Here is a 27,053-nt window from a genome sequence, read left to right as displayed (position 1 = left end):
TGGTAACCCACGAAGCTCTCATTTAGAACCTGAAGCCTTTCCCCAAACCATTTGGATGCTTGAAGAACTCAAGGCATCTGGAGAGATTGGGCTAAAGACCACAGACTGTGGGAATGAAACTCACACACTGAGTGCTTGTACTTCCCTTATGCCGAGTGTCACATAGGTTAGAGAATGCTCCATCTTTGTGTCCCCTGACATGGCTTGACATGAGGCCTTCACACTCATGCTGAGCTCCACCTGGCCTTCTCTGGGTGCATGCCACTCTTGCTCTGCATGAAGTAACCGCATCCTACTTCTTCATATCTCAAGCCTCCAATTAAATGCATTCAAAGAATCTACTTCTAGACACTGGAGAAACAGTGCAAACAATAGTCTCTGCCCTCCTAGAGCTTATGTTCTAGTAGGTGGAAACAAACAATATGCAACTTTTTAAAATACCATGTACAGTTTATGAGGTTCTTGAGGGCTACCATTATGATTTATGTAACCCTGTGGGCCCTACCACTGTCCTGGGCACATCTGTGTGACTGGTAAAGAAATATTTCTTTGTTTTTAATTAATTTTTTTTTGCACACAAAAACAATAAACATTTTCTAAAAATACATACAAACAAAAAGATGCGTATCAAACATATTAGGAAGGTTGCACATGGGAAGTCGGGGAATAGAAATGGGGGTGGGAATTAAAATAAATGAGAGAGGGACTTTATATGGATCAGTGATAACAACTCAATCCTCTATTTGACAAAGAAGAAGGAGAAGGAAGAGGAAGAAAACGAAAGTGGGATAAAGGATCAGAAAGGGAGGAAAATAGAAAAAATTAGAGTATGACTCCAGGGTAGACCTGTTTTGTTGTCACTGAGTTGGTTGGTTGGTTTGTCTGTTGTATTTTTCATATGTTTCGCCATGTTGGCCAGACTGGTCTCGAACTCCTAGCCCCAAGTGATCAACCCGCCTCGGCCCCCCAGAGTGCTGGGACCACAGGCGTGAGCCACCACGTCCAGCCCCCACATTGCTTCTGGCCTCCATGGTAGACCTCCCAGACGGGGCGGTCGGGCAGAGGCGCTCCCCACATCCTAGACGGGGTGGCCTGGCAGAGGTGCTCCTCACTTCCCAGACGGGGCGGCCAGGCAGAGACGCTCCTCACTTCTTCCCAGACGGGGCGGCCGGGCAGAGGCGCTCCTCACTTCTTCCCAGACGGGGCGGCCGGGCAGAGGCGATCCTCACTTCCCAGACGATGGGCGGCCGGGCAGAGGCGCTCCTCACTTCCCAGACGGGGTGGCCGGGCAGAGGCGCTCCTCACTTCCCAGGCGATGGGTGGCCGGGCAGAGGCGCTCCTCACTTCCCAGACGGGGCAGCCGGGCAGAGGCGCTCCTCACTTCTTCCCAGATGGGGCGGCCGGGCAGAGGCGCTCCTCACTTCTTCCCAGACGGGGCGGCCAGGCAGAGGCGCTCCTCACTTCCCAGACGATGGGTGGCCGGGCAGAGGCGCTCCTCATTTCCCAGACGATGGGTGGCCGGGCAGAGGCGCTCCTCACCTCCCAGACGCTGGGTGGCCGGGCAGAGGCGCTCCTCACTTCCCAGATGGGGAGGCCGGGCAGAGGGGCGGCCGAGCAGAGACGCTCCCCACCTCCCAGACGGGGCGGCGGCCTGGCAGGGGCTGCAATCCCAGCACCCTGGTAGGCCAAGGCAGGCGGCTGGGAGGTGGAGGCTGCCGCGAGCCAAGACCACGCCACCGCACTCCAGCCCGGGCAACACCGAGCATCGAGTGAGCGAGACTCCGTCTGCAGTCCCAGCACCTCGGGAGGCCGAGGCGGGCAGAGCACTCGGGGTCAGGAGCTGGAGACCAGCGTGGCCAACATGGCGAAACCGCGCCTCCAGCCAAAGGAGAAAAAGTAGTCCCAGGCAGTCTGCGGTGCAGGGCAGCAGCGAGCCTAGTAGATTGCAGCCTGGGCCACAGAGGGGAAAGAAAAGAAAGAAAGAGAGAAAGAGAGAGAGAGAGAGAAAGAGAGAAAGAGAGAGAGAGAAAGAGAGAGAGAGAAAGAAAGAGAGAAAGAGAGAGAGAAAGAAAGAAAGAAAGGGAGAAAGAGAGAGAGAAAGAAAGAAAGGGAGAAAGAGAGAGAGAAAGAGAGAGAGAAAGAAAGAAAGAAAGGGAGAAAGAGAGAGAGAAAGAGAGAGAGAAAGAAAGAGAGAAAGGAAGGAAGGAGTAAAGAAATATTTCTTTACTAGGTTTAATAGAGAGTATAGTGCTCCACCCAGATTCCCCCTTGGGAGCCAATATGCCCATTCGCTAGCTGTAGGAAATACCAGCTGTTGATACCACATAGCTACCTCCCTCATTGGGCAATGCCCTTGAAGTCAGAAAGATGCCCCACCAAAGGTTACATGCCCTCCTGTGGGGCCCGTGTCAAACACTGATTGATGCAGGGATATAAAAGTCTAGCCTCTTTGCCTCACTTTGCGACAACTCTAAAGGGCTGTTCCAGCTCCAGTTCCCCCATAGGATCCGTGTAGGCGTCTGTTATATCATCCATGTGTGTCAATTTCTCCTGATGCCTAATCTTGTTACAGGAAAGGGGTCTGAATCCAGATCCCAAGAGAGGGTTCTTGGATGTCACACTAGAAATAATTCAGGCTGAGTGTGGTGGCTCACGCCTGTAATCCCAGCACTTTGGGAGGCCGAGGTGGGTGGATCACAAGGTCAGGAGATTGAGACCATCCTGGCTAACATGGTGAAACCCCGTCTCCATTAAAAATACAAAAAAATTAGCTGGGCATGGTGGTGGGCGCCTGTAGTCCCAGCTACTTGGGAGGCTTAGGCAGGAGAATGGCATGAACCCGGGAGGTGGAGGTTGCAGTGAGCCGAGATCACGCCACTACACTCCACTCCAGCCTGGGCAACAGAGCGAGACTCCGCCTCAAAAAAAAAAAAAAAAAAAAAGAATTCAGGGCAAGTCCATAGAGTAAAGTGAAAGCAGGTTTATTAGGAAAGTAAAGGAATAAAAGAATGGCTATTCCATAGACAGAGCAGCCCCAAGGGCTGCTAGTTGCCCATTTTTATGGTTGTTTATTGATGATATGCTAAACATGAGGTGGATTATTCATGCCTCCCCTTTTTATACCATACAGGGTAACTTCCTGTCATTGTCGTGGCATTTATAAACTGTTATGGCATGAGCCACCATGCCCGGCCATGACCTGTATCTTATGGCAACCTCCTATCTCATTCTGTAACTTAGAATGCCTTAACCATCTGGGAATGCAGCCCAGTAAGTCTCATTCTCATTTTACTCAGCTCTTGTTCACAATAGACTTGCTCTGGTTCACATGCCTCTGACATTTCCCCCCTTCCTTTTATAAGAGAACCACTAATCCTAAGGGTTGCAGAAGGACGAAGATCCATCTTCTGTAAGTTCTTCTGGGTGAATAGAGGCGATGATATTTTTGCCTAACTCTTAGAATCTCTCATATTCGTGGTAGAGAGGAGCTCAGTTGGAAAGTGTTGGTATGGTGGGGTGGCTCACGCCTGTAATCCCAGCACTTTGGGAGGCTGAGGCAGGCAGATCACCTGAGGTCAGGAGTTCAGACCAGCCTGGCCAACATGGTGCAACCCTGTCTCTACTAAAAAATACAAAAAAATTAGCCAGGTGTGGTGGCGGGTGCCTGTAACCCTAGCTACTCGGGAGGCTGAGGCAGGAGAATCTCTTGAACCTGGGAGGCGGAGGTTGCAGTGAGCCAAGACTGTGCCATTGCACTCCAGCTTGGGCAACAAGAATGAAACTCCATCTGAAAGAAAAGAAAAGAAAAGAAAAGAGAAAAGAAGGGAAGGGAAGGGGAGGGGAGGGGGATGGGGATGGGGAGGGGAGGGGGAGGGGGAGGGAAGGGAAGGGAAGGGAAAGGATTGGTATGGTGAGGGCCATTCATAACTCATGAGTTCTGACAAAAGGTGATACTCTGTAAGATTCATAAGTGTTCAGTTTAAGGAAACATTCAGTAAGCTTGTCCTCCGTTCTTATACAAAGATTACAACAGCTATACATTCCACAACCGTAAAGCAAAATAAGTAAAATTATCCCAAGTAAACTAAACTAGAAGACTTTCCATGAACTGAGGAACTGTTGGAACCACGCTGATATGAGGTTGCTAGATGATTCCAGTACATGCCCAGAATTAGAATATTGTTGCAGATTTTTACATTACCCATCCCTCTTGTTTCTTCTGAGCAGCAGTCAGAGGCCACTGGTTGGTTCACAGGACTAAGCAGGGTTAGCCTAAATTGCAGAAACAAACTTAAAGACTACTGATGAGACTGGAATTTAATAACAAGTGTATCATGGTTCTTGAAACATAATTTTTCTCTCTCCAGTTTCCCATTTTTATGAAAAACCATTTTTATGGTAAGACCAAAGTGCTTTATTATACTTGGCCTGATGATTGTATAAAGTGCAGCAAGAATAATTATTTTTCACATAGGCTTTTAAAATTGGCTTTGATGGAACTCTGTTCCATAGAAAGAATCTTAGATAAGACTTTTTAAAATCTGAGCCCTGCCATGGGTTTGTACCCTCCAATACCTATGAGTTGGGTAAATTCTTCCTCTCCTTTTGAGGTCCCCAGATAACTTGGGGCTCCTGGACCTTTTAGAAGGTAACATTCTTTACTTACCGCAGGTCAGAAACCCTGTACAGGGACTGTGTAGGCAAGGTTATGAGCCCAGGTCGCTAAGTGGCTTTTATAGGCTTTACAAGTCAAGTTTGATTCCTTAATGGAAAGCACACCATTCCAGTCAAACCCTTCATAAAATAACCAATTTCTCCAATTGTGTCCTGTTGCAAAAGAAAACAGATTCTTATTACCCTTATGCAAATAACTGCATTGCCATAAATTAAGAATACGCACAAATAATTTCCAAATTCTGGAGAAATCAGGTAGAGAGATAAATACACTCCAAATTTTGTTAACAGGAGTATACTTTACTCGATTGTTAAAAGCTGTAAATATCTGAAAAGAAAAGTTGCCTTGACTCTAAAAAATAAAACAAAGGATCAGCAATGTTTTAAGCAAAGGCAAAAATATTGCTTTAGTCCTCTTTAGTTTATGCAGTTAACTTTTGTTTGATATCTATGAACATTTCAGCTCTCCATGAGAGTTCTGAAAGTTGTTTCCTCTATTCTAATGTCACAGTCTCCAAAGTTGTCAGAAACCTGCATTTAAATGCACCTGTTAAAGTCCTATGGCTGATTATAAACTACCTTCTAAAGAAGATCAAACCAAGACAATAATTGTCTGTGGATGATAAAAAGTCTTAGGGCCAGGCGCAGTGGTTCACATCTGTAATCCCAGCACTTTGGGAGGCCGAGGCAGGTAATTCATTTGAGGTCAGGAGTTTGAGACCAGCCTGGCCAACATGGTGAAACCCCGTCACCACCAAAAATCCAAAAATTAGCCAGGCATAGGGCAGGTGCCCATAATCCCAGCTACTCAGGAGGCTGAAGCAGAGGAAGTGCTTGAACCCGGGAGGCAGAGGTTGCAGTGAGCTGAGATCGTGCCACTGCACTCCAGCCTGGGTGACAGAGCAAGACTCCGTCTCAAAAAAAAAAAAAAAAGTCTTAGGACAGCCACTAGTAAAGCCACAATTGACCAGGAAATTTTGGTTACTTCTGTGGCATACAAAATTTTATGTAGCAATTATTAATAACATACGCTAAGTCATATTAGAATTATAGGAATTTCTCATAATTTTGGAACATGTACCAATAACACATTTAATCTAATGCTCCAAAGTAGATAAACTGAACAGTTTTTTTTTGTTGTCATTGTTTTTTGTTTTTTGGGTTTTTCGTTTTTTTTTTTTAAGACAGAGTCTCCCTCTGTTGCCCAGGCTGGAGTGCAATGGCATGATCTTGGCTCACTGCAACCTCTGCCTCCTGGGTTCAAGTGATTCTACTGCCTCAGCCTCCTGAGTAGCTGGAATTATAGGTGTGCACCACCACGCCTGGCTAATTTTTTGGTATTTTTAGTAGAGACTGGGTTTCACCATGTTGGCCAGGCTAGTCTTGAACTCCTGACCTCATGATCTGCCTGCCTCAGCCTCCCAAAGTGCTGAGATTACAGGCATGAGCTACTGCACCCAGCCTAAAATTGAACAATTTTTAATAGTCAAAGAAGCAGCTTATGACCTAAAAGAATTTAGCAAACTTAATATCTGACCTGTATAATTTAGACCAAATGTTTACTTTTTTATTTTTTTTTTGTTTGTTTGTTTGTTTCTTTTTAGTCAGAGTCTCGCTCTGTCACCCAGGCTGGAGTGCAGTCGCTTAATCTCGGCTTACTGCAACCTCCGCCTCCCAGGTTCAAGCGATTCTCCTGCCTCAGCCTCCCAAGTAGCTGGAACTACAGGCTTGCACCACTACACCTAATTTTTGTATTTTTAGTAGAGATGGGGTTTCACCATGTTGGCCAGGCTGGTCTCGAAATCCTGACCTCAAGTGATCTGCCTGCTTTGGCCTCCCAAAGTGCTGGGATTACAAGCCTGAGCCACCACGCCTGGACAAAATGTTTACATTTTTGAAGATTTTTTATTTTACCAATTATCTTTAAAACTGTATTTATTTCCCAAAGATTACTTAAGTCACATGAACTAAATAAAGGGCATTCCACTTTTTACTTTTCTGATAAAATGTTTGTTTTAAGCAATTCTTATTGTTAAACCAATTAATTAAAGCTTTTTCATATATAAACATTACACACATAATGCATATAAATACACAGACAGACAGAAGATAAGGATCATCCCCTAAACTGGGAATTGGACTTTAAACCAGGACTGCCATTGTGAAAAGAGAAAGCATGGCCACATGGTTACAAGGTCAAACTGTTAAGGACATACAAGACAAGAAGAAGGCCGGGCATGGTGGCTCACACCTGTAATCCCAGCACTTTGGAAGGCCGAGGTGGGCAGATCACCTGAGGTCGGGAGTTCGAGACCCGTCTGACCAACATGGAGAAACCTCGTCTCTACTAAAAATACAAAATTAGCCGGGCGTGGTGGCACATGCCTGTAATCCCAGCTACTCGGGAGGCTAAGGCAGGCGAATTGCTTGAACTGGGAGGCGGAGGTTGCAGTGAGCTGAGATTGCGCCATTGCACTCTAGCCTGGGCAACAAGAGCGAAACTGTGTCTAAAAAAAAAAAAACAACAACAAAAACAACAATAACAACAAAAACAAATAGGATGAAATGTGAAAGCATTTGGAGCTCATGCAAGAAAGAATTCAGGGCGAGTCCATACAGTAAAGTGAAAGCAAGTTTATTAGGAAAGTAAAGGAATAAAAGAATGGCTATTCCATAGACAGAGCAGCCCTGAGGGCCACTGGTTGCCTATTTTTATGGTTGTATCTTGATTACATGTTAAACAAGGGGTGGATTATTCATGCCTCCCCATTTTAGACCATATAGCATAACTTCCTGTTGTTGCCATGGCATTTGTAAACTGTCATGGCACTGGTGAGAGTGTAGCAGTGAGGAAGACCAGGGGTCAGTGTGATCATCTTGGTCTTGGTGAGTTTTAGCCGGCTTCTTTACTGCAACCTTTTTTATCAACAAGGTCTTTATGACCTGTATCTTGTGACAACCTCCTACTTAATCCGATGATTTTCTTTTTTTTTTTTTTGAGATGGAGTCTCGCTCTGTCACCCAGGCGGGAGTGCAGTGGTGCAATCTTGGCTCACTGCAACCTCCGTCTCCTGTGTCCAAGCAATTCTCCTGTCTGAGACTACCGAGTAGCTGGGACTATAGGCACATGTCACCACGCCTGGCTAGTTTTTGTATTTTTAGTAGAGATGGGGTTTCGCCATATTGGCCAGGCTGGTCTCTAACTCCTGACCTCCGGTAATCCATCTGCCTCAGCCTCCCAAAGTGCTGGGGTTACAGGGGTGAGCCACCGCACCCAGCTGTTCTTCCTACAGCTCTTAAGGCAGATAGTATTATTCCCATCATACAGCTTAGGAAATTGAGGCTCCAGGATGTTAGGCAACTTATCAAAGTCACACTGTGAATCCAAGGTTAGGACCTAGGTTTGGGCCAGGCGCGGTAGCTCATGCCTGTAACCCCAGCACTTTGGGAGGCCAAGGCAGGTGGATCACCTGAGGTCAGGAGTTCGAGACCAGCCTGGCCAACATGGTGAAACCCCATCTCCACTAAAAATACAAAAAATCAGCCTGGTGTGGTGACACGCATCTGTAATTCCAGCCACTCAGGAGGCTGAGGCAGGAGAATCGGCTTGAACCCAGGAGACAGAGGTTGCAGTGAGCCAAGATAGTGCCACTGCACTCCAGCCTGGGAAACAGAGCAAGACTCCATCTCAAAAAACAAACGAACAAACACCCTAAGTCTGTCTGCTTTTTCCACAGCAACACACTATGTCTCAAGGCTCCAGCCAGGCACACTGATGTCTGGGGGAAAAGCAGGAGAGGTCCTGAGCGGAGATGAGCCCCCAGAGGACTTTGGGTGGGGGACACAAGAGGATAGCACCTGCCCTTTGTGCCCTGCCATCGATTTCTGTCTAGGTGAGCCAAGCATTAGTGTGAGTAAGTGGGATGGAGAGATACAGAAGGGGGACGGGCTGGTGTGGCCAAAGGCTTATCTCAGTCCAGGGCACTGGTCAAGCTCAAGGAGATAATGTCCATGCATCACAGAAGGATTTGCGTTTCTGCCATCGCCAGACAGACACGCTCACATGCACGTCCCATCTGCTCTGATGACCAGACCCCACCCTCCTCACCTGAGACGTTACCACCCACGTAGATGGCTATCGTAACGGCCAGAGAGCCAGCCAAAAACATGGTAAAGAAGTTGCCTTTGGTTTCTCCACTGGTGACAGCCTGGGCCACAGCTCCTTGGGTGAGGAGCTGGTGAGAAGAGGAGAGATGAAGAACAGGGAGCCCAGGAGACCAACAGGGAGAAAGGTTGGTAAGGCCAGGGGAGCAGCCAAGGAGATGAATGGGCACAGAACACAAGCAAGGGAAGGAGAAAAGCAGATGGAGGGAAGGGAAAAGAAATGGGAAAAGTGGAGGAAGAAGAAAGGGAAAGAATGTGGGAAAAAACAAATAAAAGTGACAAGAATAAAAATGATGAAGTAGGAAAGGAAAGGAGATTAGGAGAGACGAGAGGATGAAGATGAAAAGTGATAGGGAGTTGAGAGGAAGGGGGACACCAAGAGAAAGAGATAAGGACACCAGAAGGAGCCAGGAACTTTTGCCCACCCCCCTTCTTTCCTTCCCCCAGTGACCCTACCTACCATGAGCACAAACACACCCAGAAACTCTGCCAGGCACTGCCGGGCCAGGAGGCTGCGTATCCGGAGGTGGCCCATGATTTCAGCTAGGGCCTGAGTGAAGACCATGGTTGGAAACACCCTATTGCTGTTCACTGCTCCCTCTGTCTGCATAGGCACACTGCCACTGCACAGCTACTGCCTGCCCCCAGCAAAGATAAGGAACAGACTTTAAAACCATTAGCTCAATTCCTGAACAGCAGCTATGTGTCTGTGCACGTGTGTAGGCTAGGAAACAGAGAGATAACAGGAGAATGTCTGGGAGCAGGCTATGAGCACAGAGCCTGGAGTTTACCCAACCTCTTCTACCCTTCATTCCCAGTCATCACAGGACTAGCCTCCCCCATCCTGACAAATAGAAGGAAGTACCCCGCTTCATATACATTAGATCTCTTAGTCCTGAAGTCAGCTCTGCAAAATAGTACTATTGCTTCCATTCTGCAGATGAGGCTGGTGGGCCTTAGAACTCCCCAAGATCATACGATTTTTTGTTTCTGTTTTTTTTTTTTTTTTTTTTTTTTCAGACAGTCTTGCTCTGTCGCCCAGGGAAGAGTGCAGTGGTACCATCTCAGCTCACTACAACCACTACAACATGTAGTGTAATCGCAGCATTTTGGGAGGCGTAGGCGGGCAAATCACCTGAGGCCAGGAGTTCAAGACCAGCCTGACGAACATGGCGAAAACTTTTCTCTACTAAAAATACAAAAAATTAGCCAAGCATTGTCGCAGGCACCTGTAGTCCCAGCTACTTGGGAGGCTGAGGCAGGAAGATCTCTTGAACCCTGGAGGCAGAGGCTGCAGCAAGCCTAGATGGCACCATTGCACTCCAGCCTGGGCAACCAGACCAAAACTCTGTCTCAAAACAACAACAACAACAACAACAACAACAACAACAAAACTATCAGACCTCGTGAGACTTACTCACTATCACAAGAACAGCATGGGAAAGACCTACCCCCGTGATTTAATTACCTCCCATCAGGTCACTCCCACACCACGAGGGAATTCAAGGTGAGATTTGGGTGGGGACACATCCAAACCATATCAGGGTCTCACGCTGTTGCCCAGGCCGGAGTGCAGTAGTGCAATCTTAGCTCACTGCAACCTCTATCTCCTGGGTTCAAGCAATTCTCATGCCTCAACCTCCAGAGTAGCTGGGACTACAGGCATGTGCCACCACGCCCAGTTGGCTCACTCTTCACTTGCAAAATGATCATACAAAGGCTTCAAAGGAAGCAGGTGCTTTACAAGATGATACTCATCCTCTCCAGGATCTATCGCCACCTCCTCTCTTGGCAACAAGACAAATAACAAGGATTGAATTCTAGCAAAGACCCAAAGAGAATGTTCTGGCCTACTAAGAGAAGGGAGAAAATATATGGTAAAGGAACTTCAGGATCTGGCTAATATGTATCTGCAGAATTTGGGAGAGACACATGGAACTGGATACTGAGAATGTTGGATTAAGGGAGGTGGAACATAAAGTTAGATATGGAAGGTATAGATATGGAAGAATTTATTGATATGGGAGCACTCGCCTGTGACATAGGATTTAACACCCTGGTGTAACCACCCAGTGGGTTCACCTTGCCCACTGCCTAGACAAAGATGATTTATCAAGGCAGGGGAATTCCAAAAGAGAAAGAGTAATTCACACAGAGCTGGCTGTGCAGGAGACCGGAGTTTTATTATTACTCAAATCCGTCTCCCCAAACATGAGGGGATCAGAGTTTTTAAGGGCACCTTAGTGAGTGGGGGAAGTCAGTGAGCCAGGAGTGCTGATAGGTCAGGTCAGAGATGAAATCACAGGGAGTCGAAGCTGTCTTCTTGTGCTGAGTCAGTTCCTGGTTGTGGGCCACAAGATCAGATGAGCCAGTTAATCGACTTGGGTGGTGCCAGCTGATCCATCAAGTGCAGAGTCTGCAAAATATCTCAAATACTGATCTTAGGAGCAGTTTAGAGAGGGTCAGAATCTTGTAGGCTCCAGCTGCATGACTCCTGAACCATAATTGCTAATCCTTTTTTTTTTTTTTTGGAGTCTTGCTCTGTCACCCAGGCTGGAGTGTAGTGGGGCAATCTCAGCTCAATGCAACCTCCACCTCCTGGGTTCAAGCGATTCTCCTGCCTTACCTCCTGTAAAAATTAGTTAGATCATGGCAGATGGCAGCGGTGTACCACAAACTTAACCAAACAACAACCCCAATTGCAGTTGCTGTGTCCCACATGGTAACTTTGTAAAACAGTTTAATATATCCTCTGGGTGTTGGTGTACAGCCATTAATTTGGTTGGTGAATGTTATTTTCCATCCCAAATAGATCAGAAGGAGAATCAGAAGCAGGATCATTTGCATCCACATGGGAAGGACAACAATGTTTATTTATGGGCTTGTCCCAAGATTATATGTTTTTTGTTTTGTTTTGTTTTTGAGATAGTCTCACTCTGTCGCCCAGCCTGGAGTGCAGTGGCACGATCTCAGCTCACTGCAACCTCCGCTTCCTGGGTTCAAGCGATTCTCTTGCCTCAGCCTCTTGAGTAGGGGGATAACAGGTGCACGCCACCATGCCCGGCTAATTTTTGTAATTTTAGTAGAGATGGGGTTTAGCCATGTTGGCCAGGCTGGTCTCGAAGTCCTAGCCTCAAGTGATCTGCCCACCTTGGCCTCCCAAAGTGTTGGGATTACAGGCGTGAGCCACCATGTCTGGCCAGTTCTGCTTTCTTAACGTTTTTTGTTTTTTGTTTTTGAGACAGAGTTTTGCTCTTGTTGCCCAGGCTGGAGTGCAATGGCACAATCTCGGCTCACTGCACCCTCTGTCTCCCAGGTTCAAGCAATTCTCCTGCCTCAGCCTCCCAAGTAGCTGGGATTACAGGTGTATACCACCATGCCCAGCTAATTTTGTATTTTTAGTACAGACAAGGTTTTACCATGTTAGTCAGGCTGGTCTCGAACTCCTGACCTCAAATGATCTGCCTGCCTTGGCCTCCCAAAGTGCTAGGATTACAGGTGTGAGCCACCATGCCTGACTCCAGGATTATGTTAACTCTCCGGCCCTCTGTCATAATATACTCTGAAGGCATCTTGACTATATGAACATCCTGAAGAACATCATATTAGCTCCAAAGCAAGCTTCAAAGCAAGTGCCCGGTCTACTATATATATATAAAACATCACGCTAATCATATGGGAAGAGCAAGAAGTATTTTGGAGGCCTTGGAAAGATACATGTATTCAGAGAGTGGGAAATAAAACCCCACAAAGATTCAGGAAATTTCTACATTGGTTAAGTTTTTAGAGGTCCAGTGGTCTGAGACATGCTGGGATATCTATCCAAAGTCAAGGTCAGATATTGCATCTCATGCCTCCCACCGCTAAGAAAAAAAATAAGTGCAATACCAATCTTCTTAGGACTCTGGAGCAATATTTCACAGTTAGGAATACAACCCTGACCAATTTACTAGCTGACACTGAAAGACGTCAACTTTGAGTGGGGCCAAAAGCAGAAAAGGCCTCTGCAGCCTTGTGACCTAGCAGAACCTAAGAGACTGGAATGTCTGTGGTTGGAGAAGATGTTGGTTTTGGTTTGGCAAGCTCTCAGAGGAGAATCATAATGTAGGCTCCTGAAGCTCTGGAGCAAATCCATGCCATCTGCAGCAGGAAAATACCCACCATTTGAAAAGCAGCTCTTGAAATGCTCCTGGGCTCCGGTAGAGACACAGAACCTGACTATAGGACATCAAGTAACCAAGTGGCCAGAACTAACCATCAGAAGCTGGGCTCTGTCAGATCCTCCACATCATTAGGAAGAGTGGGCCCAGCAAGGACATATTGTGGCAACAGAGTGAGACCCTGTCTCAAAAAACAAAACAACAACAACAAAAACATTGTAAGATAGAGGTGGCGTCTTTGATATCAAGCATAAGCAGGATCAGAGGGCAAAGCAAGCTTCAAAGCAAGTGGCCCAGACTCCCAGGTCACTCAGCAGTGTTGCACTGACATCTGTCTTCAGCTCTCACCTATGGCCCTGTCAGGGATCCCTGTGACTTGCTGACAGGAAAGGCAAAAGCCCAAGCTTCACTCACAGTGGATTGGCATGGTAAATGGGGAAAAGCCAAAAAAGAGAATCCTGCTGCATTGCAGCCTCACTCAGAAGCAGCTCTGGAAGATAGTGGTGAGGGGAAATCCTTCCAGGGACAAAGATTTGGACAGTATATCTGGTCATCCCCTTTGTGTGGAAAGAGAAGTAGCCCTATGTGAGAATATTCTCATGGGCAGAATATTCACACAGTCACATAGTCAGTGGCAAATGCCCCGGTTGGTTCGTCAGGGGCTTGAGAAGAAAGAGTGAAAGACCAAGGACAAAAAGGTCTGAGAGCCAGGGCATGGTGGCGCACGCTTGTCCAGCTTGGGAGGCTGAGGTAAGAGGACTGCTTGAGCCCAGGAATTCAAGGCTGCAGTGAGCTATGATTGCAGCCCTGCACTCCAGTCTGGGCAACAGAGTGAGACTCTGTAACGATGGGAGTGATCTTGAAGTGTACAATCTTTGTACAGCATGTTATGCCCACCAGAGAGCATCCATTACAAAGGAGGCATTGAACAGACAAGTAGACAGAATGACTCAGCCATTGTCATCAGCCAGCCCAGCTCTGAACAATGGGTACAATGAATGGAGTAACTGGTCGTAGAGATGGAGTGATGCATGGGCCCACCAGCATGAGCTCTGTGATGACTAATTTTAGGTGTCGACTTGACTGGATTGAGGGACGCCTCCATGGCTGGTGAAGCATTGTTTCTGGATGTGTCTATGAGGGTGTTTCCAGGGGAGATTGACATATGAGTCAGTAGACTGAGCTTTAAAATCCCCTCTTCTCTCTCTCTCTCTCTCCCTCCAGTATATCCTATTGGTTCTGTCTCTCTGGAGAACCCTGACTAATATAAACTCCTACTCACCAAGGCTGAAATAGCTATGGCTGCTGCCAGTGTTCAATCTGTCATTAATAAATGCCAGGGCTAAGCCCCCATATGGCTCTATCCCATGAGGAGAACAAGCAGCCGTTCAGGGACAAGTTGATGACATTACACCCCACCACCTTTGACTGAAATTGACACGTATTCTGAGTATAGGTTTGCCTTTCCTGCCCATAGGGTCTGCCCGTAACTAGTACCACTCTCCAAGGACTTACAGTATGTTTGATCCATCAACATGAAGTCTGGCTGGGCACTATGGCACATACCTGTAATCCCAGCACTTTAGGAGGCTGAGGCGGTTGGATCACTTGAGGCTAAGAGTTTGAGATCAGCCTGGCCAATGTGGTGAAACCCCGTCCCTACTAAAAATACAAAAATTAGCAGGGCATGGTGGTGTGCACTTGTAATCCCAGCTACTTGGGAGGCTGAGGCAGGAGACTTGCTTGAACCTGGGAGGCAGAGGTTGCAGTTAGCCAAGATCATGCCAATGCACTTCAGCCAGGGCCACACAGTGAGACTCCAACAACAATAACAAAAAACAAAAACAAAAACAAAAAACCCGTGATATCTGAATTACATTACTTTAAAAGATCAACATTACAGCAGTGGGGGTATGGCAGTGGGCATGTGACAAAAGGATCTACTGATCTTTCTTTTTTTTGAGATGGAGTCTCACTCTGTTGCCCAGGCTGGAGTGCAGTGGCACAATCTCAGCTGACCTGCTACCTCCACCTCCCAGGTTCAAACAATTCTCCTGCCTCAGCCTCTCAAGTAGCTGGGATTACAGGCACCCACCACCACACCTGGCTAATTTTTGTATTTTTAGTAGAGACAGGGTTTCACTATGTTGGTGAGGCTAGTCTTGAACTCTTGACCTCAGGTGATCTGCCTGCCCCCAAAATGCTGGGATTATAGGCATGAGCCACTGTGCCCAGCCAAGTTCTTTTTTTTTTTTTTTTTTTTGAGACGGAGTCTCACTCTGTCACCCAGGCTAGAGTGCAATGGCGCGATCTTGGCTCACTGCAAACTCCGCCTCCTGGGTTCAAGCGATTCTCCTGCCTCACCCTTCCGAGTAGGTGAGATAACAGGAGCATGCCACCAAGCTTGGCTAATTTTTGTATTTTTAATAGAGACGGTGTTTTACCATGTTGGCCAGGCTGGTCTCGAACTCCTGACCTCAAGTGATCCACCTGCCTGGGCCTCCCAAAATGTTGGGATTACAGGTGTGAGCCACTGCGCCTGGCCTTTTTTTTTTTTTTTGAGATAGAGTTTTGCTCTTGTTGTCCAGGCTGGAGTGCAGTGGCACGATCTTGGCTCACTGCAATCTCCACCTCCCGGGTTCAAGTGATTCTCCTGCCTCAGCCTCCTGAGTAGCTGGGATTACAGGCACGTGCCACCACGCACAGCTAATTTTTTGTATTTTTGGTAGAGATGGGGTTTCTTCATGCTGGCCAGGCTGGTCTCAAACACCTGACCTCAAATGGTCCACCCACCTGGGCCTCCCAAAGTGCAAGGATTACAGGCATGAGCCACTGCGCCCAGCCTTGTTTTTTGTTTTTTTTTTTCTTTGTACAAGATTTTATTAAAGGTCTTTACAGAGCAACATCCAGACTCCAGAACACAGCTGCCAAGGAGACCCTGTTATGCTGTGGGGACTGGCTGAGGCATGGCAGGTGGCTCTGGCTTCCCATCCTTCTGTTCTGAGATGGGGGTGGTGGGCAGTATCTCATCTTTGGGTTGCACAATGCTCACGTGGTCAGGCAGGGGCTTCTCAGGGCCAATCTTACCAGTTGGGTCCCAGGGCAGCATGATCTTCACATTGATGCCCAGCACACCCTGTCTGAGCAACACGTGGCGCACAGCAGTATCAACGTAGTAGTTAACAGGGTCTCCGCTGTGGATCATCAGGCCATCCACAAACTTCATGGATTTAGCCCTCTGTCCTCGGAGTTTCCCAGACACCACGACCTTGCAGCCTTTGGCCCCACTCTCGATGATGAACCGCAGCACACCATAGCAGGCCCTCCGCACAGCGAGCCCTCCTACGAGTTTGTAACGCAGAGATTCTGCCTGGGCAATGGCACACAGACCTCTAGTGGCCACCTTTTCAGCACAAAGCTCTACAATGCCCTCTGGAAAGCCAAACCTCTTCTGAACTACAGCAGTCAGTTCCCGAATCCACCGGCCCTTCTCACCAAGAACATTCTGTGTTCTGGTGGCTAAGATAATGATTTCTGTCCTGGTTGGTGTAACTCGCACCTCAACTCCAGAGTCGACATCTTCAGCCAGCTCCCGTGTAAGAAACTCATTCAGTTCAGCTTTGAAGATGCCATCAGCGACAAACTTCCTCTTCTTGGAAATCTGCACGACCATCTTGCCGCCGCACTCCGCTGAAAGGAAAGGAAGCCTTGTTTTTTAAATTAAAGACAGAGTCTTGCTCTGTCACCCAGGCTAGACTGCAGTGGCGTGATCATAGCTCACTGCAAGCTCAACCTCTTGGGCTCAAGCAATCCTCCTGTCTCAGTCTCCTAAAGTGCCGGGATTACAGGCGTGAGCCTCCTTGCCTGGCCAGGAAGAATACTTTGGCATTCAGGTCATCCACTGGGATGCCTCTTGGTGCTACTGTGATCAATTCTAACAGTAAATAGAAAAGTATAGCAGCCACATGGTAACAAAAGTCACTCTCAGGATTTAGGGTCTGGGTCACCCTGCTACCCAGCTCTCTATACCAGCAGAAGTGCTAGCCAAAGGTGAGGAGAATCTGGAATTAGTGGTACAGGAGGGGATAATGAGAAGTTCTTAGAACCTCAAAACTAATTGCAGCAGTAAAAAGGCTATAAACTTTTCCACTTAATCCTTCTCTCAAAGTTCCCCCAGGAAATGAAACCAATCAGAATGCTACAGATGCTTTTCCCCAACAGAGCAAACTAACTATAAGAAGAATGAATTGGGTCAGGCCTGATGGCTCACGCCTGTAATCCCAGCACTTTGGGAGGCCGAGGTAGGTGGATCACCTGAGGTCAGGAGTTCAAGACCAGCCTGGCCAACATGGTGAAACCCCGTCTCTACTAAAAATACAAAATTTGGCCGGGTGCAGTGGCTCACGCCTGTAATTCCAGCACTTTGGGAGGCCAAGACGGGCGGATCACCTGAGGTCAGGAGTTCAAGACCAGCCTGACCAACATGGTGAAACAACATCTCTACTAAAAATACAAAAAAAATTAGCTGGGCATTGTGGCTTATGCCTGTAATCCCAGCTACTCAGAAGGCTGAGGCAGGAGAATCACTTGAACCCGGGAGGCAGAGGTTGCGGTGAGCCGAGATTGCACCATTGCACTCCAGCCTGGGCGACAAGAGTGAAACTCCGTTTCAAAAAAAAAAAAAAGAAAATTTAGCTGGGCATGGTGGTGCACGCCTATAATCCCAACTACTCGGGAAGCTGAGGCAGGAGAATCGCTTGAACCTGGAAGGCAAAGGTTTCAGTGAGTGGAGATTGTACTACTGCACTCCAGCCTGGACGGCAGAGTGAAACGCTGTCTCAAAAAACAAAAAAACAACAACAAAAATAAGAATGAATCGCGCGGTAGCTCATGCCTGTAATCCCAGCACTTTGGGAAGCTGAGGCAGGTGGATCACGAGGTCAGGAGTTCAAGACCAGCCTGGCCAAGATGGTGAAACCCCATCTCTATTAAAAATACAAAAAAATTTAGCTGGCTGTGGTGGCAGGCGCCTGTAATCCCAGCTACTTGGGAGGCTGAGGTAGAGAATTGCTTGAACCCAGGAGGCAGAGGTTGCAGTGAGCCAAGATCGCCCCACTGCACTCCAGCCTGGGTGACAGCGCAAGACTCTGTCTCAAAAAAAAAAAAGGGATCTGAGTAGTGCAAGTGGTAAACTGTAGAAAACACCGGTGTTTCACCCAGATTCCCTTTCTAGGTTCATAAGCCTATTCCCCAGCTGCTAGGAATATCAGCCACTGATGGCCCTCCCTCACTGGACATTACCATCAGCCACAGGAAATTGTCTTGACTTTTCTTTCCTGCAGCCAATGATTGGCTAATGCAGTGACACAAAGTCATGGTCCCTTTGCCTTCATTTGGGACAGCTCTGAAAAATTATCTTCATTCCAGAGCTCCCTGTAAAATCCAAGGATCAGTTAAGGTTCTGTTGCAACCACATTGTGTGTCAGCTACTCCCTCTGCTCAATTCTGCCTTCTTAACTTTACAAAAAAATTTTTTTTTCTGCCGGGTGTGGTGTCTCACGCCTGTAATCCCAGCACTTTGGGAGGACGAGGTGGGTGGATCATTTGAGGTCAGGAGTTCGAGACCAGCCTGACCAGCATGGTGAAACCCTGTCTCTAATAAAAATGCAAAATTAGCCAGGTGTGGTGGTGCATACACCTGTAATCTCAACTACTCAGGAGGCTGAGGCATTAGAATAACTTGAACTCAGGAGGCAGAGGTTGCACTGAGCTGAGATCGCACCACTGCACTCCAGCCTGGGTGACAGAGCATGACTGTCCCCCGCCACCAAAATTTTTTTAAAAAATATTTTCTTCCCTCAGAGATCCCTGTTCTGAATGTTTTTATTTATTTATTTATTTATTTGGTAGATATGGGGGCCTCACTATGTTGCCCAGGCTGGTCTTGAACTCCTGGTCTCAAGTGATCCTCCCACCTCAGCCTCTCAAAGTATTGGGATTGCCGGCAGGAGCTGCCACACCCAGTCTGACTTTTGATATTCTTTAACCTGAAAGACTCAAGGAGGGTGGCTAATGGTACGAAGTGTGTGGGTTGGAAAAACTAAATGTCTTAGATTGGCTCTCCCTGGAAACAGGCTCTGATATGGAGAGTTCCATGTAGAAGGTTTATCTGGGAGTGATCTTCAGAGATACACTTGTAAAGAAGTAAAGTGGCTGGGCGCGGTGGTTCATTCCTTCCATCCCAGGCATGAGAATCACTTGAGCCCAGGAGTTCGAGACCAGCCTGGTCAACATAGTGAGACACACCCCCATTCAGGCCTGGCTCTTTTATTCTTCTTTTTCTGGTAAAGGAATAAAAGAATGGCTACTCCATAAGCAGAGCAGCCCCGGCTCTTTAACAAAAAACAACAAACACATTTAGGGCTGAGTGCAGTGGCTCAAGCCTGTAATCTCCACACTTTGGAAGGCTGAGGTGGGAGGATCACTTGAGGCCAGGAGTTCAAGACCAGCCGCCTGGACAGCATACTAAGGCCCCCATCACTACAAAAAAAAAGAGGAAAAAAAATCAAAAGAAAAAAAAGAATATCAAAAGTCACCATACACGGCTGGGTGCTGTGGCTCATGCCTATAATCCTAGCATTTTGGGAAGCCAAGGTGGGTGGATTGCTTGAACTCAGAAGTTTGAGACCAGCCTGGGCAACATGATGAAACCACGTTTCTATAAAAAATACAAAAAATTAGCCAGGCATGGTGGAGCATGCCTGTAGTTCCAGCTACCTGGGGAGCTGAGGTGGGAGGATCACTTGAGCCCAGGAGGTCGAGGACGCAGTGAGCCAAGATCTCAGCCACTGCACTCCAGCCTGAGTGACAAAGTGACAGCCTGTCTCAAAAAAAAAAAGTCACCATATCCTCCATCTCTCTCCCCTGTCACTTTGAAGAAGAAGAAAAAATTGATTTTATTTTCATAGTTTCTAAAGTAATATGTGCTCATTATCCTTATACCGCATACTCATGTTTCCAGATAGAAGAACTTCTATTAGACCTTTTTCTTCCTTTTCTTTTTTTTTTTTTTTGAGACAGAGTCTTGCTCTGTGTCACCCAAACTGGAGTGCAATGGCATGATCTCAGTTCACTGCAACCTCTGCTTCCCAGGTTCAAGCAATTCTTCTGCCTCAGCCTCCCAAGTAGCTGGGATTACAGGCACCCACCACCATGCCCAGCCAATTTTTTTTGTATTTTTCTTAGAGACGGGGTTTCACCATGTTGGCCAGGCTGGTCTCGAACTCCTGACCTCAGGTGATCCACCCGCCTCGGCCTCCCAAAGTGCTGAGATTACAGGCATGAGCCACTGTGCCTGGCCTAGATCAGTTTTTAAAACCAGGAATACTACTATCTCATAGGGAGAAGTTTGAAAATTTGTAAGGCCAGGTGTGTGAGTACACGCCTGTAAATCCAGCACTTTGGGAAGCTGAGGTGGGCAAATTGCTTGAGCCCGGGAGTTTGAGACCACCCTGGGCAACATGGCAAAAGCCCTTTTCTACAAAAAATACAAAAATTAGCCAGGCATGGTGGTGCATGCCTGCAGTCCCAGCTACTCAGGAGGCTGAGGTGGGAGAATTGCTTGAACCCAGAAGGTTGAGGCTGCAGTGAGCCGAGATCATGCTGCTACACTCCAACCTGGGCAACAGAGACCCTGTCTCAAAAAAAAAAAAAAAATTGTAGTCAGAATTTTTGTCAATGTTGTTTCACAATGGGTGGGAAGGGGGCAGTAATTCTTACATTTAGTAGTCAGAGTCCAGATATTCTAAACATTGTGCAAGACGCACAACAAAGACTTGTTCTATGTATGTCCTACATGACTTTAGAATGTCCTACCATATGTGCATATAGGTGAAAAACTTGTTTATAATTATATGATCTCAGAATGTGACTCTTTTGTATATAAATACAAAGTATTTTTTAGCAGATTTTTTTTCTTTTATTTTGAGATGGAGTCTCACTCTGTCACCCAGGTTGGAGTGCAGTGGTGCGATCTCAGCTCACTGCAACCTCTGCCTCACGGGTTCAAGCGATTATCCTGCCTCAGCCTCCTGAGTAGCTGGAATTACAGGTGCCCCCCACCATGCCTGGCTAATTTTTGTATTTTTAGTAGAGACAGGGTTTCGCCATGTTGGCCAGCCTGGTGTTGAACTCCTGACCTCAGGTGATCTGCTTGCTTCTGCCTCCCAAAGTGCTGGGATTATAGGTGTGAGCCACCTTGCCTGTCCCTAATTTTAAAATTTTTTTGTGGAGATGGGGGTCTCCTTATGTTGTCCAAGCTGGTCTTGAACTTCTGAGCTCAAGTGATCCGCCCACCTCAGCCTCCCAAAGTTCTGGGATTACAGGCATAAGCCACCACGCCCGGCCTCTCTTTATCCTCTTATTTTGCTTTTTGTTTGTTTGTTTATTTGTTTGTTTTGAGACAGAGTCTTTCTCTGTTGCCCAGGCTGGAGTGCAGTGGTGCGATCTTGGCTCACTGCAACCTCTGCCTCCCGGGTTCAAGTGATTCTCCTGCCCCAGCCTCCCAAGTAGCTGGGATTACAGGTGTGCACTGCCACGCCTGGCTAATTTTTGTATTTTTAGTAGAGACAGGGTTTCACCATGTTGGCGAGGCTGATCTTGAACTCCTGACCTCAGGTGATCCACCTGCCTCCACCTCCCAAAGTGCTGGGATTACAGGCGTGAGCCACTGTGCCTGGTCTGTTCTTTAAGTGTTGATATAATTTAGCAATAAAGCATCTGGGCCTGGGCATTTTCTTGTGGGACGATTTTAAATCCAAATTCTTTTCCTTTTACTTGGTATAGGTCTATTTGGATTTTCTTTTTTTCTTTCTTTAGTTAGCTTTGTTAATTTGTCTCTTTCTAGAGTTTTCTCCATATAATTTAAATTCCCTACAGTTCCTTCCTTCCTTCCTTCCTTCCTGCCTGCCTGCCTGCCTTCCTTTCTTTCTTTCTTTCTCTCTCTCTCTTCTTTCTTTTTTTCTTTTTTTGACGGAGTCTCACTCTGCCACCGAGGCTGGAGTGCAGTGTGGCATGATCTCGGCTCACTGCAGCCTCCACCTCCTGGGTTCAGATGATTCTCCTGCCTCAGCCTCCTGAGTAGCTGGGACTACAAGCATTCGCCACTACGTCTGCCTAATTTTTTTGTGTTTTTAATAGAGACAGGGTTTCACCATGTTGACCAGGCTGGTCTCAAACCCCTGACCTCAGTTGATCTGCCTGCCTCGGCCTCCCAAAGTGCTGGGATTACAGGCATGAGCTACCACACTTGGACAAGACGTCCCTTCTTTCATTCTTGATTTTGGTAATTTGTATGTTCTTTCCTCTTTTCTTGGGTAATCTAGCTAAAGATATGTCTGTTTTGTTGATCTTTCCAAAGAACCAATAGTATTACTCTCTATATATAGTACATTTGCTTTTATTTTTTCTTTTATTTGCATGTAAAAATATGGAATGCTTCACAAATTTGCATGCCATTCTTGTACAGGAGACTGGCTAATCTTCTCTGAATTGTTCAAATTTTAGAATATGTGGTAGCCAATTGTCTTTAAACAAGTTGACTGTAATGTGTCTAGGCATTTGAGGTTTATTGAGATTCTTAGATGTGTAATGTTTTTCATCAGATTTGAAAAGTTTTTGGCTATTACTATTATTTTTTGTTTTTTGAGATGGAGTCTCACTCTGTCGCCAGGCTGGAGTTCAGTGGCAAGATCTCAGTTCACTGCAATCTCTCCCTCCCAGGTTCAAGCGATTCTCCTGCCTCTAAAGTTTTTGTTTTCTATTTCATTGATTTTTCAGTCTGGCGTTTATTATGTTCTTTCTTCTATTTACTTTATGTTTGATTTACTCTTATTTTTCCAGCTTCTTGAAGTGAAAATTAGATTATTGATTTTATTTTGTTTTTTATTTTTTTGAGATAGAGTCTTGCTCTGTCACTCAGGCTGGAGTGCAGTGGTACAATGTCGGCCAGCTGCAACCTCCACCTCCCAGGTTCGAGCGATTCTCTGTCTCAGCCTCCCAAGTAGCTGGGATTACAGGCATGTGCCACCACACCCAGCTAGTTTTTGTATTTTTAGTAGAGACGGGGTTTCATCATGTTGGCCTGGCTGGTCTCAAACCCCTGACCTCAGGTGATCCACCTGTCTCGGCTTCCCAGAGTGCTGGGATTGCAGGTGTGAGCCACCATGCCCAGCCTAGATTACTGATTGTAGACCTTTCTTTCTTTCTACTAAAGGCATTTAAGCTACAAATCTTCTTCTAAGAATTGCTTTAGCTTTATCCCTTACATCCTTTTTTTTTTTTTTTTTTGAGACAGAGTCTCGGTCTGTCACCCAGGCTGGAGACTGGAGTGCAGTGGTGCCAATTTGGCTCACTGCAACCTCTGCCTCCTGGGTTTGAGTGATTCTAATACCTCAGGCTCCCGAGTAGCTGGGACTACAAGTATGCACCATCATGCCCAGCTAATTTTTTGTATTTTGTTATTTATTTATTTATTTATTTAGAGATGGAGTCTTGTTCTGTCGCCCAGGCTGGAGTGCAGTGGCACGATCTCAGCTCACTGCAAGCTCCGCCTCCCAGGTTCACGCCATTCTCCTGCCTCAGCCTCCCAAGTAGCTGGGACTACAGGCACCTGCCACCACACCTGGCTAATTTTTTGTATTTTTAGTAGAGACGGGGTTTCACCGTGTTAGCCAGGATGGTCTCGATCTCCTGACCTCGTGATCTGCCTGCCTCGGCTCCCAAAGTGCTGGGATTACGGGCATGAGCCACCCTGCCTAGCTTTGTTATTTATTTTGACATGGAGTCTTGCTCTGTCGCCGGGGCTGGAGTGCAGTGGCGTGATCTTGGCTCACCGCAACCTCCGCCTCCCAGCTTCAAGTGATTCTCCCACTTCAGCCTCCCGAGTAGCTGGCATTACAGGCGCCCGCCACCACACCCAGCTAATTTTTTTGTAGTTTTAGTAGAGACGGGGTTTTGCCATGTTGGCCAGGCTGGTCTCAAACTCCTGACTTCAAGTGATCCATTCGCCTCGGCCTCCCAAAGTGCTGGGATTACTGGTGTTAGCCACCACGCCCGGCTAATTTTTTTTGTATTTTTATTAGTCAGGGTTTTGCCACGTTGGCCAGGCTGGAACTGGCTAATTTTTAAAAATTTTTATGTAGTGATGGTGCCTTGCCATATTGTCCAGGCTAGTCTCAAACTCCTGGGCTCAAGTGATCCACCTGCCTTGGCTACCCAAAGTGCTGAGATTACAGGCATGAGCCACCACACATGGCCGTAATTTTCTTTCAGCTCTTAAAATATCTCATTCCGTTGCCTCCTGGTGTCCATTGTTTCTGATGAAAAGTCTGCTGTTAATTGTGTACTTCTTCCCCCATATTTGATGAGTCTTTTTTTCTTGCTGCTTTAAAGATCTTTTTTGTCTTTTTATTGTAATCACTTATTTTTAAATTCATTCTTCCATGCTCACACTTTTTTATATTCATCTGTGTATTTAACACAGTAGTATTACTTTATATATATAGTACATTTGCTTTTATTCTTTCTTTTATTTACATGTAAAAATATGAAATGCTTCATAAATTTGCATGCCATTCTTGTACAAGAGACTGGCTAATCTTCTCTGAATTGTTCAAATTTTAGAATATGTGGTAGCCAATTGTCTTTAAACAAGTTGACTGTAATGTGTCTAGGTATTTGAGGTTTATTGAGATTCTTAGATGTGTAATGTTTTTCATCAAATTTGAAAAGTTTTTGGCTATTATTATTATTATTTTTTTTTTGAGATGGAGTCTCACTCTGTCACCAGGTTGGAGTTCAGTGGCAAGATCTTGGTTCACTGCAATCTCTGCCTCCCAGGTTCAAGTGATTCTTCTGCCTCAGCCTCCCAAGTAGCTGGGACTACAGGCACACACCACTACACCCGGCTAATTTTTGTATTTTTAGTAGAGATGAGGTTTCACCATGTTGGCCAGGATGGTCTCAATCTCTTGACCTCGTGATCTGCCTGCCTTAGCCTCCCAAAGTACTGGGATTACAGGTGTGAGCCACGCACCTGGCCTTTGGCTATTATTTTTTCAACTACTTTTTTCTGACCCTTTGTCTCCTCTCCTTTGGACATGTGTTATATGTATATAGGCATGCTTGATGTACCACTGGCCTCTGAGGCTTTTTGTTTTCGGTGTTTTTTTTGTTTTTGTTTTTTGGTTTTTTGTTTCTTTTTTTGAGACAGTCTTGCTTTGTCACCCAGGCTGCAGTGCAGTGACATGAACATGGTCACTGCAGCCTTGACTGCCCAGGCTCAAGCGATTCTTCTGCCTCAGCCTCCCAAGTAGTTGGGACTACAGGGGCACACCACCATATCCAGCTTACTTTTGTACGTTTTGTAGAGATAGGGTTTCATCATGTTGCCCAGGCTGGTCTTGAACTCCTGGGCTCAAGCATTCCATCTGCCTCAGCCTCCCAAAGTGCTGGGATTATAGGTGTGAGCCACTGTACCCAGCTGTTCACTTTCCTGCAATCATTTTTGTCTCTATCATTCAGACTAGATTATTGTTATTGATCTATCTTCAAGTTTATTAAATTTTTCCTCTGCTATCTTAAATCTGCTATCGGGTTCATTTAGTAAAATTTTCATTTCAGTTATTATACTTTATAATTCTAGAATTTCTGTTTGATTCTTTTTTATAGCTTCTATTTCTCTATTGAGATTCCATATTTATTGAGTCATTGTTAAACATTTTTATTTAATTCCTTGAACATATTTATAATATGTGCTTTAAAGTCTTTGTCTGCCAAATTCAACTTCTGGGCCTACTCAGAGTCAGTTTTTATTTTTATTTATTTATTTATTTATTTATTTGAGACGGAGTCTCGCTCTATCGCCCAGGCTGGAGTGCAGTGGTGCCATCTCTGCTCACTGCAAGCCCTGCTTCCCGGGTTCACACCATTCTCCTGCCTCAGCCTCCCAAGTAGCTGGGACTACAGGTGCCCACCACAACGCCCAGCTAATTTTTTTGTGGTTTTAGTAGAGATGGGGTTTCACCATGTTAGCCAGGATGGTCTTGATCTCCTGAGCTCGTGATCTGCCGGCTTCAGCCTCCCAAAGTGCCGGGATTACCAACGTGAGCTACTGCGCCTGGACTCAGTTTTTATTTTGTTTTCTATTATTATTATTATTTTTTTTTTGGAGACAGAGTGTTGCTCTGTCGCCCAGGCTGGAGTGCAGTGGAATGATCTCAGCTTACTGCAACCTCCTCCTCCCAGGGTCAAGCAATTCTCCTGCCTCAGCCTCCCCAGTAGCTAGGATTATAGGCGCCCACCACCATGCCCAGCTAATTTTTGTATTTTTAGTAGTGATGGGGTTTCATCATGTTGGCCAGGCTGGTCTCAAACACCTGACCTCAGGTGATCCACCTGTCTTGGCCTCTCAAAGTGCTGGGATTACAGGTATGAGCCACTGCGCCTGGCTAGTTTTCATTGACTTTTAAAATCAGGATATGAGTTACTGTTTTTTAGGTTTCTTTGCATGTGTCATAATTTTTTCTTGAAAACTGATCATTTTATCCTCCTCTTCCTCCTCTAAAAAACTGGTCATTTTAGATAATAGACTGTTAAAACTCTGGATTCTGTTGTATTTTTCTGAATGGTGGTGATGCTGGTGATGCTGATGGGATGTGTGTGTGTGTGTGTGTGTGTGTCTGTCTGTCTGTGTGTGTGTAATTTGGAGTTAAACTGTAGAGTCTGGATTCTATTGTATTTTTCTGAATGGTGGTGATGCTGGTGATGCTGATGTGTGTGTGTGTGTGTCATTTGTCTGGAGTTAAACTGTAGAGTCTATCATTCCACAGTGTGCAGCTGCTAATGTGTCTGCTCAGTTTTTTATTCTGGTTTTTTTGTTTGTTTGTTTGTTTGTTTGTTTGTTTGTCTGAGATGGAGTTTTGCTCTTGTTGCCCAGGCTGGAGTGCAATGGCATGATCTTGGCTTACTGCAAGCTCCGCCTCCCAGGGTCAAGTG

General features: G+C 46.3%; 1 protein-coding gene, 1 long non-coding RNA gene and 2 other non-coding genes across 4 annotated transcripts in view; 1 reads left to right on the top strand and 3 right to left on the bottom strand.

Annotated features, from left to right (window-relative positions):
- LOC134734362 (uncharacterized) overlaps positions 1-27,053 on the top strand; it is a 34,983-nt gene that overhangs the window by 5,299 nt on the left and 2,631 nt on the right. The window contains exon 3 of the long non-coding RNA XR_010117579.1: positions 8,412-8,567. This is a non-coding gene — a long non-coding RNA (uncharacterized lncRNA). The remainder of the gene's footprint in view (positions 1-8,411; positions 8,568-27,053) is intronic.
- LOC134733908 (small ribosomal subunit protein uS3-like) lies at positions 15,843-16,692 on the bottom strand. Its single transcript, XM_063624797.1, has one exon. The coding sequence runs from the start codon at positions 16,669-16,671 to the stop codon at positions 15,940-15,942; it is 732 nt and encodes a 243-aa protein (XP_063480867.1). The 5' UTR covers positions 16,672-16,692; the 3' UTR covers positions 15,843-15,939.
- On the bottom strand, positions 22,480-22,590 carry LOC134734977 (U6 spliceosomal RNA). The gene has a single exon (XR_010117844.1). It is a non-coding gene; the product is annotated as a U6 spliceosomal RNA (small nuclear RNA).
- Positions 24,598-24,708, bottom strand: LOC134734981 (U6 spliceosomal RNA). Its single transcript, XR_010117848.1, has one exon. It is a non-coding gene; the product is annotated as a U6 spliceosomal RNA (small nuclear RNA).

The sequence above is a fragment of the Symphalangus syndactylus genome, chromosome 12, assembly GCF_028878055.3.
Source record: "Symphalangus syndactylus isolate Jambi chromosome 12, NHGRI_mSymSyn1-v2.1_pri, whole genome shotgun sequence".
In the NCBI taxonomy this organism is placed as follows: Eukaryota; Metazoa; Chordata; class Mammalia; order Primates; family Hylobatidae; genus Symphalangus; species Symphalangus syndactylus.
The sequence above is the reverse complement of the archived record's forward strand: the minus strand, read 5'-3'. Positions and strand labels throughout refer to the sequence as shown.

Coding starts and splice junctions, on each gene's coding strand:
- LOC134733908 (XM_063624797.1), bottom strand. CDS start 16,671: ATGGTCGTGCAGATTTCCAAGAAGAGGAAGTTTGTCGCTGATGGCATC.